At 44.9% G+C, this 17,664-nt stretch overlaps 2 protein-coding genes across 3 annotated transcripts in view; one reads left to right on the top strand and one right to left on the bottom strand.

Moving 5' to 3' along the window:
• The window catches only part of gpaa1 (glycosylphosphatidylinositol anchor attachment 1), a 22,906-nt gene extending 18,845 nt beyond the window's left edge, over positions 1 to 4,061 (top strand). For both annotated transcript variants that reach the window (XM_048606847.1, XM_048606841.1), the window contains one exon: positions 449 to 4,061. In XM_048606847.1, the coding sequence (XP_048462804.1) occupies positions 449 to 692 (244 nt within the window). In that variant the 3' untranslated portion in view covers positions 693 to 4,061. The remainder of the gene's footprint in view (positions 1 to 448) is intronic.
• Positions 4,062 to 7,485: 3,424 nt separating this feature from the next.
• Positions 7,486 to 17,664, bottom strand: part of LOC109935122 (ranBP-type and C3HC4-type zinc finger-containing protein 1-like) — a 20,135-nt gene continuing 9,956 nt past the window's right edge. The window contains exons 4-7 of the mRNA XM_020533808.2: positions 16,497 to 16,676; positions 15,021 to 15,119; positions 10,087 to 10,230; positions 7,486 to 8,308 (exon numbers count right to left, since the gene is read on the bottom strand). Coding sequence (XP_020389397.2) covers positions 8,228 to 8,308; positions 10,087 to 10,230; positions 15,021 to 15,119; positions 16,497 to 16,676 — 504 coding nt within the window. The 3' untranslated portion in view covers positions 7,486 to 8,227. The remainder of the gene's footprint in view (positions 8,309 to 10,086; positions 10,231 to 15,020; positions 15,120 to 16,496; positions 16,677 to 17,664) is intronic.

Genomic DNA, 17,664 nt, shown 5'->3' with positions numbered 1-17,664 from the left:
TTGCCCGATATGGAGACAGAGAGGTCCAGGAAGGGGAGAGAGGTGTTTTAACCAGTTGCTTAGATTTTCAATCTTCAAGCAACTTGCTATGTTAATTAAAAACCGAAAGCACTGTGGATGCTGTAAATCGGGAACAAAAACAAAGTTGCTGGAAAAGCTCAGCAGGTCTGGCAGCATCTGTGAAGGAGAAAAGAGTTAATGTTTTTGCAGTTCTGAGGAAGGGTCACCGGACCTGAAATGTTAACTCTGTTTTCTCCTTCACAGATGCTGCCAAACTTGCTGAGCTTTTCCAGCAACTTTGTTTTTGTTGCTGTGTTAATTATTGGATGTTTGTGTTTAAGAGTGAGTTCAGAGTTGTTGCATTTTTCCCTTGGCTGGGGGATAAATATTTCTGTCCTCACTTTGTCATTTTCACTGTGCCTCTCTTTGTTGCCTGCCTCCTCCACAGGATGCTCAACGCCCTATTCCTCATCCTGATGTCTCCCGTCACTACCTTGCTGATGTGCATTTACCTGTACCACGAACTGGCAGAATACCCCATCACTTTGCTGGAATGCTGGCAGCTCCTCCTGCAGGCTGTTGCTGAATCTATTCTCGACCACCACCTGTACAGCTCCATTGTTTACCCCTTCGTTGTGTTCTTCATCTACCCCAGCTGGCTCCTGCTGTGGAACGTGGTCTTCTGGAACTGACAGAGCACACACATCTCCCTCCTTGGCCCCACCCAGTAAGACACACATTCCCCCCCCCCCCCCCCCCCACACACACACACACACACACACACACACACACACAAAACCCCGGGTGACCTGGTTGAAGGCACTGATGGGTCGGAGGGGCAACGGAATTGAGGGTCTTTTATTGAACAACACTACGTCTCATTCTGGGGTTGGTGAGGTTTTAATTTGACTGCATGGGGAGACAGGGAAGGGGCCAGAGAATAGGACAACATGGGGTTGGGCGGGGGAGGGTTTGGAGGGACAATTCACTTGGAGAGGTAAGAAAAAGTGTGGGAGCTGAGGAGGTTGTCCATGTGAGGTGGCAGGTGATTGGATTACAAGAGGGAATGGGTGGGTGAAATGAGCTGGGGACTGAGGTCAGATGGTGGTGTCACTGGGAAGATAAGCCCCTTTTTTATAGGGTCCTGTGGCAGAATTGTATCCCTGGCAGCAAGTGGGGCTCTTGATAAAGTTGCTGAATAAGGAAGTTTGTCATGATCGGGGGGAAAGCCAAATAGAATGGTTTTGTGATAGAATGAAACTTAGACACTTCTCCTTTTCATCTACACCAAGTCTTTGTATCACCGAAGAATGTCACCACGATGTTTAAACCCACCTCGGATCCGGTCAAGATTTTAGACCATATCCCAGCACCAAATCCAGTGTTTTAATGTAACTTCTAGATGTTTGTATTTGGGTTGAGTAAGGAGCTATGGTCCATGACCTTTAAGCAGTTCTTGCTCAGATCATTTCTCCCTGTACATGTGCTAGTTCGAAGTCAGAAACACCTCTCAATGAAATTACTGAATGCTTCTGTTTACATTTGAGTGAGGAGCTGCCTCACTGCTGAGTTTATAATGTTGAAAATTGTTCCTTGTGTAAATAGTTGATTGGATTTTTAAAAAAAGGTGAGAATAAAAACATAAATATTTATTTTGCAGGGATTTCAGTTCTTTGTGCCAGTATCAAATAGCATAAAAGAGCATAAAAGAAATTAATAATTTGCATTTGTATAGCTCCTGTTCTCTACTCTCAGGATGTATCGAAATGTTTTACAGCCAGTGAACTGTTCTATTCTGAAGTACAGTTATTGTTGTTATGCAGGAGAAAGAGCATCCAATTTGTACACAGCAAGTTCCCACAAATATTGTGATAGATAGACACATCATCTTTATCATTGAAGTTGTTAGATGGATAAATATTGATCATAGATATCAAGGAGAGCTCTGATATAAAAACAGAGAACTATGAATGCTGGAGATTTGAAATGAATAACTGGCAAAACTCAGCAGGTCTGGCAACATCTGTGTAGAGAGAAACAGAGTTAATATTTCAAGTCCAGTGACACTGCATCAGGACTCCTGCAGTATATCCAGTAGTGGCTGCAGGGTTTTATATCGGCCGGGGGGTACAGATGGGGCTTCTTTTAACATTTTAGAAATGTGGCACCCCTGAGATTTCTAGACATAAGATTCCCCACAGTATTGGAAGAGGAGCAGGGCCAGTCTTTGTCATTTGTTGTTTGTGGGACCTTGCTGTGCTTAAGTCTGACATCACTACAGTGGCTAGTGACGTCCTCGTGGACTGACAGATCCATACCCTCTCTAAAATTAGTGTTGGGAGTCCCATTTCATCAGTGATTCAAGAGGTAACTAAGTGAATAAACAGAGCTGTAGAGAGGGATTTAAATGTATAAAAAGGAAGAAAGGCCAAAGTGAATATGGGCTCTTTAGAAAATGACATTGGGGAAGTAATAACAAGGAACCAGGAAATGCAATACAATGAAGATTGATACAAAGTTGAGGACAATAATAGCATTCAAACACTGCAAAAAAGGGCGCTAGTGTGAGAGTATCTGGGAGAGTGGTAATAGGAAATAAATGCAATAACTATCACTGAGAAAATATGCTAGAGAAACTAACGGGGCTATGAAAAATAAAAACAAAAGAACTGCAGATGCGGGAAGTCTGAAACAAAAGCAGAAATCACTGGAAAATCTCAGCACCATTTGTGCAGAGAAATCAGAGTTAACATGTTGGGTCCAGTGACCCTTCCTCAGACTGGGGTTACAGGCTGATAGTCCCCTGGCCCTGATGGATTACAGCCCAGAATTTTAAAGGAAGTAGTGACAGAGATCGTGAATGCACTGGGAGTAATTCATTGTCACATGTATTCAATATAAAATAGTGAAAAGTTCATACCATCACCATGCATTGGTGCCATTTCATTAGCTTAAAACAAAATAACTGAGAGTGTCCAAATTTTCCTTCTCCGCTAATACCATCCACTTATGACATTACACTTCACCAGATCCAAACTAGCCTGGTCCCTGGTTGGATCCACAATATATTCTTATAGGAACCTGTTCCCAAATACACTCGATGAATCCTGTGTTATTGGCTTCCTTTACTAATCTGACTATCCCAATCAAGGTTAAAGTCACCCATAACTCATGTACAGCCTGTGTTACATGCCCTCATTATCTCCTCAGTTATTCTGTATCCCACTATATAGCTACTGTTAGAGGACCTATAGACTACTCCTATTAGTATCTTTTATTTTGTTAAACTACACCCATGTGGATTCTGCATCTTCTGAGTCAAGATAATTTCATTATCATACTTATTCAATCTTGTCTTAAGAAGGCTACCCCACCACCGTTTCCTTCCTGCTTGTCCTTCTGAAAGGCCACATACCCGTGAATATGTGGTTCCCAGGTTTGATCTCATAACCATGTCTCTCTAATGGTTCAATGAAGAGTCGCTGGTCTCCTAGTCCAGGAAGGACGTTCTTGCTATTGAGGGAGTCCAGTGAAAGGTTCACCAGACTAATTCCTGGGATGGCAGGACTAACAGGAGGAAAGACTGGATCGACTGGGCTTGTTTTCGGATTTTAGGAGAATGGCGGGGGCGGTGGATCTCATAGAAACATATAAAATCCTGATGGGAATGGACAGGCTAGATGTGGGAAGAATGTTCCTGATGTTGGGCAAGTCCAGAACTAGGGGTCACAGTCTAAGAATAAGGGGTAAGCTATTCAGGACTGGGATGAGGAAGAATTTCTTCACGTGGAGAATTATGAACCTGTGGAATTCTTTCCCACAGGAAGCTGTTGGAGCCACTTCATTCGATAGATTCAAGAGGGAGCTGGACATGACCTGAATGGTTAAAGGGATGAAGGGGCTGGGGAGAGTGTTTTAGTACCTCAAGTGGCAGAGGGAAGTGGATGATCAGTTGACATCATAGTACACACATTCCCATCCAGAATACACTGCACAGAACACAAAATATCAGCACATTATCCATAGTAACTTATAAAATAAACTTTATTTTCATTTCTGTACATTGAGGCTTTGTTTAACAAAAAACCATCAATAATGAGTGTCACAGAGTGAGATGATTTGATCAGCTTCTCCATCTGAGTATACACACACATCTCACCAGCCAGTGACTGGGTGACACCTTCCTTTTGTTGTCTGTGAGTCTGAAAGGGTTAATACTGAACAGTGCTCTAAGCACCTGCTGTCATTTAGGCAGAACAGCTTAGAATCTTGAAGGAGTAAGACCCAACATCTTTGTGTTCTCTGGTTATACTGGGGAGACTGACGTGTTGACATTACTCCCAAACAATTTGTGGTCATTTTTTGTCCATCTGGGATAGTATAGACGAAGGGGAAAGGCTTTGAGTCACACGTGAAGAAAAATCACATGTTCTCCATCCCTGCTGACTCAAGAGTCTATCTCCCCTAATAAGTGTATAATTTGCACATTGTGAGTATGTGAGAGAAACCGTGTCTACATATCTGCTTAATTATTTAATAGCAAGCTACTGATATTTTTATTCAGCCTGTTCAAGCAGGTGGGACTTGACACTAGCCTCCTAGATTAGTGTCAGGGACACTACCACTGCACCACAAGACCCTGCTACCAGTGAAATACTGCATTCCCAGTTAATTAGCAGATTTGCATTCCCCGACAATTAGCAGCAATTTTGAAAACCAATCTGGAGAAGTCATCTTCAGGAAATGACAGAAGGCTAGTGAGAATGAGAGACCCAGAGCTCATTCCGCTCGTGTTTCTAGTTAGTTCCAACAAGGATTCAAACATTGAGGATGTGGATTTGGTATTGCTGAAAAGGAAGGTATGCTGTTGAAACTTTTAATGTTGCATTCATCAGGACAGAATGGCAAGAATACTGAATTGGGTTTGTTCTGATGCATACAAAATGTTTTTGACATTGTGGCTCTTCCATTCACAATACACAAGTCCTGTATGTCAGTGACTATGTATACTTTTTTGAATTCAGGGGATATTGAGGTCACTGACTGGGCCCAGCATTTATTGCCCATCCCTAGTTGTCCCTTGAGAATGTGGTTGTGAGCTGCCTCCTTGAACCGCTGTAGGTTGGCCAACAATGACCTTAGGGAGGGAATTCCAGGTTTTGATCCAATCTCACTGAGGTGATTAAAACAATAACTGAATTTGTCAGTTGGGAACCCATCAGGCCAGGGGTGGGGTACGTTGTACAGAACACAGCCTGCTCAATCAAATCGTAGCTTACCTGCCTTACAACTCCACTCAAAACATCTTTTGCTCCAAACATCTATTACTCAACAGTTATACTGTAATCTCAATCTGATGGGCTTGTATGTCACAGTAGTAGTGCCCCTACATCGGAGGCAGGAAGCTCAAGAGGTGTGCAATGACAACTCAGAACAAGTTGTTTAGAAACCATCTCAACCCCAACTGATACCCAGTATCCACATCCTATTGTGGGAGAAAATGCTTGTTACCATCACCCCTAAACGGCCTGGTTCGGATGGTAAGGCTATGACCTCTCCCCCGCCCCAACACCCTCCACTTTGGGAAACAAGGTCTGCAGTGCCCAAGTAGGTGTTCACCAGCTCCTGCTCAGGGCAACAAGGGATGGGAAAATAACTTGCAGACCCCAGAATGAATTCCAGAGAGAGATGATTAAGAGTCACCAGACTCAAAACATTCACTTTGCCTTCTCCCCACAGATGCTGCCAGCCCTGCTGGGTTTCCTCAGTAATGTCTGTTTTTGTAATAAAGCCCAGCACCCTGATTTCCTGGCCTTGTGTACATTTCTCAATCAGCGTACTTTTGGTTCAATTCAGTACCACCACTGAGAACTGCTCATGCCCAGCCCCTAGAGATCATAGGGAAAAGCCAAATACAGTAGGTGCTGCAAACCGAAACCAGAAACAGAAACCAGATGGTGGAGACCCTGTGGGGGTCAGGCAGTGTCAATGCAGACACAAACAGGGTCAGAAACATCGAGCTCTCTCTTCCTTCACAGATGATGCCTGTCGTCCTGCTGCGTGTTTCTAAAAGTTTCTGTTTCCACGACATTGGCTCGCACAGCATGACATACATACAGATCTCTGTTAACAGGAGCATATCCTGGCTCTGCAGTTAAATACTGAGAACTGTAACACACATTTACAACAATAACAAGTTAGAAAAATACAAACTCCCATTCAGAGGCTAAACAGCACCTCTAAATAAATGGCTGCGCATTGTAGATAAGAGTAGAAACTACCCCAAAAACCCACACTCACGAAGCCAAACGACAAAATGTATACACTGTTAGATTCCATGATTGCACACAATCTCCTGAACAATCCCTGAGGATGCCAGCAGCTACACCCTCAAGCCATTTAAGATAACCCTTTGAGATTGTAACATAGCTCATTAGCATTTGCTCGAAGCAGCAGACATTCACATGCAGGGACCCGCTCACTGCAAAAAGAAAAACATTTAAGTCCTGTGTTTTTTTTTTAAACAGTCTATAGTTCTCCATTGCTTTCTCCCTAGTGATACACCAGCCAATCACAGTCAATGTAACAAGCAACCAGCACCCCTTTCTCCTCGTCGATAAACAGTGTGATCGTTTGAAATTTGACATTAGTGTTTGTCCTGATGAATGCAAGACAAATGTTTTCAGCAACTTGTCTCAGCAAGATTCAAGGTTTGTACTAACAAGGTGACTATTTAGAATACTGACTGTACCACTGAGAATCCAAACCCAGTTCTCAATAAATCACACTCATTTGGTTAGGCTGAAGCCATGGCTTAGATAGTTGACTACCCCACTACAAGACTAATTAAACTCAAAATACTTTGGAACAGGATAGTCCCAGAGATACAGGAGCTGAGAACGGCCTGGAAGCTCTTGTCTTGGGGTAATTCTGCAGGATTCAGAAAGTCTGTGGGACTGATGGATCAAGTCTGTGATGGGTGGGGCACACGCAGTCTGGCTAAGGAACCTCACACAATCGGTAGACTAAGGCGTGTTTTATAAAGTGATAGACACCTGGGAATGATTCCAGTTATTTGACCCAGCGTCATCTAAGAGAAACTGGCCAACTGACTTTAGCTGTTTTAGTCACCTGCATTGACAGAAAATGTCTCAGGGAACAATTCAGGTAAATGTAAACTTTCTCCACGCGTTATTCGTAAACACTACCAAAGCTCAGTAGCAGCAGCAGTATGTACCATGTACAAGATGTACTTCAGAAATTCACCAAAGATCCTCAGACAGCACCTTCCAAACCCAAATTTCCATCAAGAAGGACAAGGGCAGCAATCCCCTCCAAGTCACTCACCATCCTGACTTTGAAATATATTGGCCATTCCTTCACTGTGACTGGGTCAAAATCCCGGAATTCCCTCCCCCAGGGCATTGTGGGTCAACCCACAGCACATGGACTGCAGCGTCTCAAGAAGGCAGCTCACCCCCACCTTCTCAAGGGGCAACTAGGGACGGGCAATAAATGCTGGGCCCAGCCAGTGATACCCATATACTGTAAATGAATTTTAAAAAGACATCTCCCAGTATTCAGTTACAAGGGGAGTGAATCACTCCCAGTCATCAAATAAAACCATTCACCCTCTCAGCAACTATATACACCAACAAATCAACACTGGAAAGTGAAGGTTCGTGAGTCTTTGGTGGGATGTGGGTATTGTTGACAAGGCCAGCATTTATCGGTTGTCTCTAATTGCCCAGAGAGCAGCTAAAAGGCAACCACATGCTGTGGGTTTGGAGTCACACGTAGGCCAGACCAGGGGAAGGACTCCCTTCCCTGAACGACATTGGTGGACAGTGAAAGTTTAATGACCACCATCACAGACACTAGCTTTAGAATCCAGAGGAGCTGCATTTAGATTCCATCAGCCATTGTGGTGGGATTTGAACCCATGTCCCCAGAACAGTGGCCTGCAACCCCGCTCCCCCCCACCCCGCCACCAACACTAGCCTCGTAACATTGCCATTATTCCACCTTCTGCCCAACACCCACAGGCTGTCCGAGCTGCTTGTGAAATGGTCAGCAAAGCTCACACTGGGGGTCCAGCAGCAAGAGGTGGAGCTACCTGTGCATTTCACTGTCCTCACTGGTTAGTTGTGACAGACTGCGTGGGATCAGTGGGTTCTTTAACCTTAACCCCCTCCCCCTCCCACCTCCCTCAGGGGACAGTGAGGTGTCAGTGACAATTCTGACACAGTGGGTGGCAGCGCTGGCCATTGACAAGACAGCGACATCCTCCACTCGTATCTCCAGGTCCCTGCAGCATGGGAGGGGTAATGGGGAAGAAGGTAGAGAGAAGACAGAGAGATTAGTTAGGGAATGGTGGATGCACAGATTGTCATCTTCCAGCAATCCTTAGATACTGGAAAAGTGCCAGATGATTGGAAAATTGGTGTGGTTACAGAGATAGGGGAGGGGGTTGGAGGGTTGGTGTGGACTCGATGGGCTGAATGGCCTGCTTCTACACTGGAGGCAGGGAGTTTGTATAAAGGTATCATTTTCACTGTAAACAGTGGAGTGCCTCAGGGATCAGTGCTGGGACCACAATTACTTACTATATAGAGGGGAGTGCATGTCCTATCACCAGGTTTGTAGATGACACAAAAAAAATAGATGGCAAGGTGAGTGGTGAGGATGGCACAAAGAATCTGCAGAAGGATATAGACAGGTTAAGCAAATGGGGAAAAAAACTTGGCAGATGGAACATAATGTGGGAAAATGTAAGATTATGTATTTTGTAAGGAAGAATAGGAGGTGAATATTGTATAAATGGAGACAGACTGCAGAAAGCTACAGAAGAGAGATTTGGGAGGTCCTCATCCATGAATGGCAAAAATCTCGCATCCAAGTTCATTGGGTAATAGTGAAGGCAAATGGAATGTTTGGCCTTTATAGCGAAGGGAATGGAGTATTAAATTAGGGAGATTTTGCTAATAAAATACAAGGCATGAGTGAGACCATAGCTGGAATACTGTGAACTCTGGCATTGGAGGCAATGCAGAGAATGTCACTTGGTTCTTACCAGGACTTTGTAAACATTTCATTAACAAGAACGTGCCCATCTCCCCCTTTAAAATCAGTTCTGTAGTGGGATCACAAGGCCAGCATTTGTCATTGCCATTAAACTCAGAGCCTGGTTTGGTTATTTCAGAGGGTGGTTAGGAGTCAACCACATTGCTGTGGGTCTGGAGTGACATGGAGGTAAGGATGGCAGATTTCCTTCTTTCAGGCACACGAATAAACCAGTTGGGATTTTACAATAATTGATGTACACATCACCATCACTGACAGTAGTTGAATATTCCAGATTTATTCATTTGAATGCCATAATCTGCTGTGATGGATTCAAACCTGTGCCCCAGAGCACTGGCACGCACCTGTGGATCACCAGCCCACTACCATCTCCCTGGAGCTTCCTTTTAAAATCATTGATTGAATCAGTTTCCACCCCTTTTCCAGCTTGACGTTCCCAATTCCCACAATTCATGAATGGAAACATTCCCCAAACATTTCTTTATCTCCTTCCCCTCAGACTCGAAACAATGGGACCTGGATCAAATGGACTCCCATCACAAAGCACAGGTAAAAAATGCCCTTCGGCCCATTGAGTCTGTGCCAGTCAGTCAAGCTCCGAGCACTGGGAGCCAATCAATGGGATTCCAATCAGTCGGAGCTGGATCATTCAAGCTGGGATTTGTGATGTGGCTCACAGACTCACGGGGGCTAGAGGCACGTTAAAGAGCTGAAATCAGCCAATCCTCATTTCCATTCTGCTCCTCATTGTCCAGTCTGGAGGCAGTGAAAAGCAGGACCACTTTGTTTTCAACACTGGCCTGTGCTTCCCACTCGTTCTCTCCCTCAAAAACAGCAGAATGCTTACTCTCCCCTCCCTCCCTCACTCCGACAATCGGGAAACGCACCAGGTTTTCATGTTTCTGATTTCTCTCTTCGCTTTGTGAGCCTTTCCAATTGGATTGGGTTTGTCATGGACAAAAACACAAAACTAACCGATTGGCTGTTTGTTAGCCAGCTTACCCCAGGCCCCCAGCGGTATCCCTTGGTAACCCAGCAGATCTCCGTGTGACAGATCGGGCATCGTAACCAGTCACATCCGTCCTTCAGCTGCACAATGATCTTACACTTTGGACAATGCATTGCCTCTCCCTTCTGAACCATTGTCTGCAAAGTGGACATTTCAATTGTTATTAATGCAAAGGTACATTTGTTTAAAAAAAAAAGGTGTTTGTTGTGCTCCTCTAAGATAATCAGCTGAGTTTTGGAATATGTTCACTTACACAGCCTGAGGCAGCTTACATTCATACACAATGAGCCCGTCTCTACATTTGAACCTTGCACCGTTGTTCGAGAAAGGTTCTGGGAGTTTATGGTTCCCTGTTGCTGCTTCCTTGCCAATTGGCCCACTCACTAACTGACCTGCACCCTGAGAGTGTAAATCGGTGTTTGAAATTTGGCGTTCCTGTAGTTGGTCCTGATGAGTGCAAGGTGAAAAGCTTCAGCAACATGTCTCTTCCCAACGTCAGAAAGACTTAGCATCTCATACCGAGTTTATACTTCTGGGGTATCACCCAATCCTGCCCCTGCCTTGGATCAGAAGATGATGTGGAACAGGAGCAGGAGTAAGCCACCCAGCTGAGTAGGGTTGTTTCATTATTCAAAATGATCATCAGTGATCTCTTGCCTCACCCCCACTTCCCCCATTCCCTGCTCCCCTAAGTGAATGAAACTCCATCAATTTCAGACTGGAATAAACTCAACAACTGAACAAAGAACAAAGAAAATTACAGCACAGGAACAGGCCCTTCGGCCCTCCAAGCCTGCGCCGATCCAGATCCTCTATCTAAACCTGTCACCTATTTTCCAAGAATCTGTATCCCTCTGCTCCCTGCCCATTCATGTATCTGTCTAGATACATCTTAAATGATGCTATCGTGCCCGCCTCTACCACCTCCGCTGGCAACGTGTTCCAGGCACCCACCACCCTCTGCGTAAAGAACTTTCCACGCATATCTCTCTTATACTTGTCCCCTCTCACCTTGAAATCGTAACCCCTAGTAATTGAGTTCCCCACTTTGGGAAAAAGCTTCTTGCTATCCACCCTGTCTGTACCTCTCATGATTTTGTAGACCTCAATCAGGTCCCCCCTCAACCTCCGTCTTTCTAATGTAAATAATCCTAATCTACTGAACCTCTCTTCATAGCTAGCGCCCTCCATACCAGGCAACATCCTGGTGAACCTCCTCTGCACCCTCTCCAAAGCATCCACATCCTTTTGGTAATGTGGCGACCAGAACTGTATGCAGTATTCCAAATGTGGTCGAACCAAAGTGCTATACAACTATAACATGACCTGCCAACTCTTGTACTCAATACCCCGTCCGATGAATGAAAGCATGCCGTATGTCTTCTTGACCACTCTATCGACCTGCATTGCCACCTTCAGGGTACAATGGACCTGAACACCCAGATCCCTCTGTGCATCAATTTTCCCCAGGGAACTTCCACAACTTTCCGAGATTGAGATTTCCAAAGATTCACAACTCTCTGACTGCAGAAATTCCTCCTTATCTCAGTCATTTAAAGGCCGACCCTGGGTTCTAGATTCTGCAGCTAGGATTGTGAGATGTTGTATTATGATTCTCCTTACTAACTCACTCACAAATGCTCTATATTTACTATACTGCGTTTCCATTTACTCACTCATAAAACTGCGTTTTTGCGGAACATTTTACTCTTGCAAGATAAACTCAATTAAACATCCTAGGCTGCCAACCTATTACTATTCCTTTATACCTTTCAATTCTTATCAACCCCATTCTGCAAGCAGCGTTTAGACCTGTTTCTGTATCAAAGGCTACCCCTGAATAAGTGTTAATACTGTAACCTACTCAGAAACAATGTGTCATTGTGTCTCCATACCTCACTCGAAACTATGGAAAGATTATAATATTAATTAGTCCTTAACCATCTCTCGGGACCTGAATAGGCTGCAGAACATTAAACTGTTTCCTTCACCAGCAGTCCCTACAGCTTTTTGTCTCTTTGTAATTTCCATATATACTACCTACTTCCATAACACTGTACTACCTACTTCTAACTTTTACTTAGGACCAACACCTTGTACTAATATATGGATTTATAGTTTTTAAGTACATATTAAATAGGGCCACTACCCACTTGAAAAAACTTACTATCAAAACAGCGCTTCTGTGAAACTGCATGAGTAAGTGTGCAAGAACTGTCAAAAACTGGCACAGACTGGGCGACCGCTTCGCAGAACATAAGAACTCGGAGCAGGAGTAGGCCATCTGACCCCTCGAGCCTGCCCCGCCATTTAATAAGATCATGGTTGATCTTTTTGAGACTCAGCTCCACTTACCCGCCCACTCACCATAACCCTTAAGTAAGGAGACCAAAACTGCACACAGTACTCCAGGTGTGGCCTCACCAGGACCCTATACATCTGCAGCATGGCCTCCCTGTTTTTAAACTCCATCCCTCGAGCAATGGCAGACAAAATTCCATTTGCCATTTTAATCACCAGCTGCACCTGCAATCCTACTTTCAGCGATTCATGCACAAGGACACCCAAGTGCCTTTGCACAGCAGCGTGCTGCAATTTTTTACCATTTAAAACATCGTCCATTTTGCTGTTATTCCTATCAAAATGGATGACCTCACACTTATCAACATTGTACTCCATCTGCCAGACCTTTGCCCACTCACTTAGACTATCTTTATCCCTCTGCAGACTTTCAGTGTCTTCTGCACACTTTGCTCTACCACTCATCTTAGTGTCATCTGCAAATTTTGACACCTCACTTAGTCCCCAACTCCAAATCATCGACGTTCTGCTCACAAAAAAGACCCTGAACTACCTGCTGCCTGCCACTTTAACACACCACCCTGCTCCCTGGCCAACATCTCTGTCTCTGGCTTGCTGCAGTGTTCCAGAGAAGCCCAACGCAGGCTGGAGGAACAACACCTCATTTTCCACTTGGGGACCCTGCAGCCCTCCGGACTCAATATTGAGTTCAATAATTTTAGGGCCTAAACTCTCCCATGTCCCAGCCCCCCACCCCACACACCAGGCCTTGTTACCACATAGCCTGCCATTACACACCCCTGTTGTTAGTCACTAACAGTCCCCATTAACAACTACTCACCCTCCCAGCCTGATCGTTAGCAACTCCTTTGTCTGTCCAACTGACTTTCTCTCTCTTTGGGCTCTATCCTATCGTTTACTCCCTACCCCACCCACCTCCCTATTTTCTGCATTTACATTGACATTTTCCCAGCCACCATCAGTTCTGAGGAAGGGTCAGCGGACCCGAAACGTTAACTTTGTTTTTTCCTCCACAGATGCTGCCAGACCTGCTGAGCTTTTCCAGCAACTTTGTTTTTGTCAAAAACCGGCAATGGTAGATGAAATCTCACGACCCAGCAGAGGGAGATCAGTTTAATATCCTCTAAACTTTTACTTGGTTCCTACTTATTTAGATCATATGGGCCTAGTATTTTCACTAACATTACGAACTTTAAAGACAAAAGGACTAACACTCTTAATTATGCAAGCTCAGGCCTGACAGATATTCTAATCCAATGAGGAGTAACAGCCAGCATTGAGCAAGTGCTTAAACCATTTCCTGCTTCCCCAGATGTCACCCAAACTTGTGTACAATAGGTACAACTATGTGACACCATAATCCTAAAATTTTAATGTATGTCTGTATAAAAGAGGCTACTGTGAAACTGGAACAAAAACAGAAGTTGCTGGAAAAGCTCAGCAGGTCTGGCAGAGTCTGTGAAGAGAAAGTCAGAGTTAATATTTCAGGTCCGGTGACCCTTCCTCAGAACACTTCTACTGCCACTTCGAACCACGCTACTGCAGATGCTCAATAAAGAGGCTATTTTCACCCCTCACTGATCTCGTTCGCTATTGAACACAATCCTACAGGCTCTCAGTGTTCTACTCTGTGGATTACCCGAGCACCCTGTGGATCTCACGGATCGAATCTCTCACACTCCAGCAGCACGTTCTACACCTATCAGTGTAGGACAACCTCTTTCATCAGTCAGAGGATCAGGGGGGAGTGAGAAAAGGCAGGGTTGTGAAGCTGAGGATTATTAGATTGGCCATGACCTCATTGAATGGCAGAGAGGACTTAATGGGCCAAATTTCTACGTTTAATCTAGTGAACCTTTTACTACACTGTTTACCCATCTATCAACCCGAGCTCAGACTAAACTCTGCTGTTTGTGTCCTAACTTGCATCAAGTTCAATTCACTTAATGCCCACTGTTCTCACGGACCTACATTAGCTCCTGGTTCAGCCACACCTCAATTTTAGAATTCTCACCTGGTTTTATTATCACCGCATGCTCTCACACTCTCCTTGTATCTCTGTAAACCCCTGCAGTTCCTCCAGTTCTGGTGCCTTCTCCACCACAATCCCTACACTGGCAGACATGCCTTCAGGTGCCAGTCTCTGAGCTCCCACATCTATTATCTAACCCCCTCTTCTCTCCTTCCAAACATCCTGTAAATTTATAACCAAGCCTTTTGCATCCTACACCCATATCTTCTCTTCCAATTCAGTCTTTGTTAATGCTCCTGTAAAGCACTTTAGAACATTTTGCTACTCTGTAGGAGTTACATAAATGCACATTGTTGTTGTACTCGAGTCAATGGTGGGATGGGAAGAGAGGAAGGGAGTGAAAGCAGCAAATGGGAGGTGAGGGGCAGCATGGGCTGGAACTCTGGACCAAACCCAAACCTTTGCAAGGATTGGAATGTTCTTCACTCCGGGCAGGGGAGCTCACTTTTAACCCATTGCCTGTACTCCCAGACACAGGGACAAGGTAAAGGATTTTCTGCACAGTCCTCCTCTCGAACTATACCCCTCGCCTCAGCCAGGCCTTCCCCAATGCTGCTCGAACCCAGGATTTACCTTCAGCATCTCGGTGGTTCGGCGAGCTGCAGAATCACTCACTGCCCGATTACGCAGGTCGTCCTGGTATTGTTTACAGTTCATACCTTCATGGATTGCCTACAGCAGGGAACCGGGCCGGGGGTGGGGGTGGAGAATGAGAGAAAGAGAGGGAGAGTGGGGAAGAGAAAGAAGGGGGGGGGGGGGGGGGGGTGGAGAGAGAGGGAGAGAAAAACACAGAGAGAACATCGCACACTGCTCTCTGAGAGGCTGGACAACGGCTCCATCATTGAGGCTGGCACACATTACAAAAGACCGTATCAATTAGAAGCAGGAGTAGGGCATTCAGACATTCAGCCTGCTCCACCATTCAATAAGATGATCGCCTCAATTCCACTTTCCTGCCTGATACCTAACTCAGTTAACACAGTTGCCCTGCCTCTCCTCACTCAGAGAATCAGGTTCGAACCACACTGAGGCTAGAAAATCCCATCGAGAGTATAACCAAGCAGCATTATAATGTTCCACAGTCTGACATTCCAGGAAACTGGACTGGAGACACGCATATTCCTGGCAGACAGGGGGGATGCTAGCTGTATCAGCTGTGATCTTGCTCACAACTCCCATGTTCACAGAACTGGGAGTCTGGACTTGATGGAGTTTAGAAGGATGAGGGGGGATCCAATTGAAACTTATGGAATCCTGAGAGGCCAGGATAGAGTGAACGTGGAGAAGATGTTTCCACTAGTAGGAGAAACTAGGACCCGAGGGCACAGCCTCAGAGTGAGAGGATGACCCTTTAGAACTGAGATGAGGAGGAATTTCTTCAGCCAGAGGGTGGTGAATCTGTGGAACTCATTGACACTGAGGGCTGTGGAGGCCAAGTCATTGAGTGTATTTCAGACAGAGATAGATAGGTTTTTGATTAGTAAGGGATCAAGGGTTACAGGAGAATGGGATTGAGAAACATATCAGCCATGGCTGAATAGCAGACAGATTTGATGGGACGAATGGCCTAATTCTGCTCTATAACTTATGCTTTATGTTGGTACGAAACCTGATACCTGGGTTCTGCTGCTTTCCCATTCTCAGGGTGGCAGGGCTGACAGACATACAGCAGGGAAGAGATGGAAAACAGCAGACATTTGCATCCCACCAAGTCTAATCCCACTCTCCTGTCAAGCTTTATCTTGAGAGCTAGAACGTGAAGGGAAGGGTGTGAAGTTTCAGGTGGGCAATGCTCCCATCAGCAGGGATTGGATTAGATCGTGGCGAAACATAGACCACCTGAATGATCCCCATACTGGAAGATTTAACTTAAGAGATAAAATCACAGAATCAATTAATTCCCCTTAATGACAGATAGAACCTCAGTTTAATATTTCATCCAAAGGAAAACACATCCGACAGCGCGGCGCGCCCTCCGCGCGGGCCCCTGTCTTTGTAATTGCTGTGGTTAGTTAAATGGTTGTTTGAACTAAATCAGTTGACATTTACCTTACAGAGCAGACAGTTGAGCTTCAAGCAGATGGGGCAGCAAAACTCATTGACTGTGTCTTCGTAGATACACCAGCCCTTGCAGTCTGCTGTTTTGCAGTGGTAACTGTTTTCACTGCTGCTCTCTGCAACATTCATACTGCGGTCGAGGAATTTATCATAGTCTTCGTGGGAAACCAGCTGAGGAGTATAAAACCAAGATCAGAGATCGTAACGTTCACCTCCCTGTGTCTGACAAATTCCCGTTCACTCAGTGTCAGCCAATGTTCTGAAAAAGGGTCACTGGACTTGAATCATTAATTCTGCTTTCTCTCTTGACAGATACTGCCAGACCTGCTGACTTTCTCCAGATACTTCGGATTTTGTTTTGGATTTCTAGCATGCATAATTCTTTTGTTTCATTGTAGCCTGTGGTTGTTGTTTTACATTGGCTACTGGTTCAGCGGCACCTTGATTTTAAAATTCTCCTCCTGGTTTTCAATTCCCACCCTTTATCTCTGTTGGCTCAGCAGCGTTGTGAAGCTGAAGGAGATATCAGTGACCTTCTCATTCTCACCTCTTGTACATCCCTGACATTAATCATTCCACCAATGGCAGCTATTCCTTCAGCTACCTTAGCCCTAAGCTCTAGGATTCCCTCCCTAAACCTTTCTGCCTTTCTCTCACTCTCTACCCACTTCTTAATCATGCTTTTTAAAACCTAACAGTGCTAATATTCTCTCATCTGCCTGGTATTGCTTATGTGAAACACCTTGTGTTTACTAAGATAGAAGTGCTACGTAAATACAAGGTGTTGGTTAAAAATGTTTAGTTATTGATACTCCAATGCTAATCCCGATAAAATTCATTGTTGGATGGTACAGCATGGGAGTATTCCTGGAAAGAAAAACATTTTGTTGAAGCTTTACATCCTGCCCTCATCAGGACAAATTGCAAGAATATCAAAAAGAAAAGAAACAATACTTTATCCTGTGTGAGAAGTGAGTGATTGGCCAGTGGACTGTGATTGGTACAGGAGGCACCATGAAAGATGAGATAACAAGGTGTTGAGCTGGATGAACACAGCAGGCCAAGCAGCATCAGAGGAACAGGAAGGCTGATGTTTCGGGCCTAGACCCTTCATCAGAAATGGGGGAGGGGAAGGGGGTTCTGAAATAAATAGGGAGAG

This window comes from Rhincodon typus, chromosome 2 (genome assembly GCF_021869965.1).
Source record: "Rhincodon typus isolate 14 chromosome 2, sRhiTyp1.1, whole genome shotgun sequence".
Lineage (NCBI taxonomy): Eukaryota > Metazoa > Chordata > Chondrichthyes > Orectolobiformes > Rhincodontidae > Rhincodon > Rhincodon typus.
This window is presented reverse-complemented; position numbering and strand designations above follow the sequence as displayed.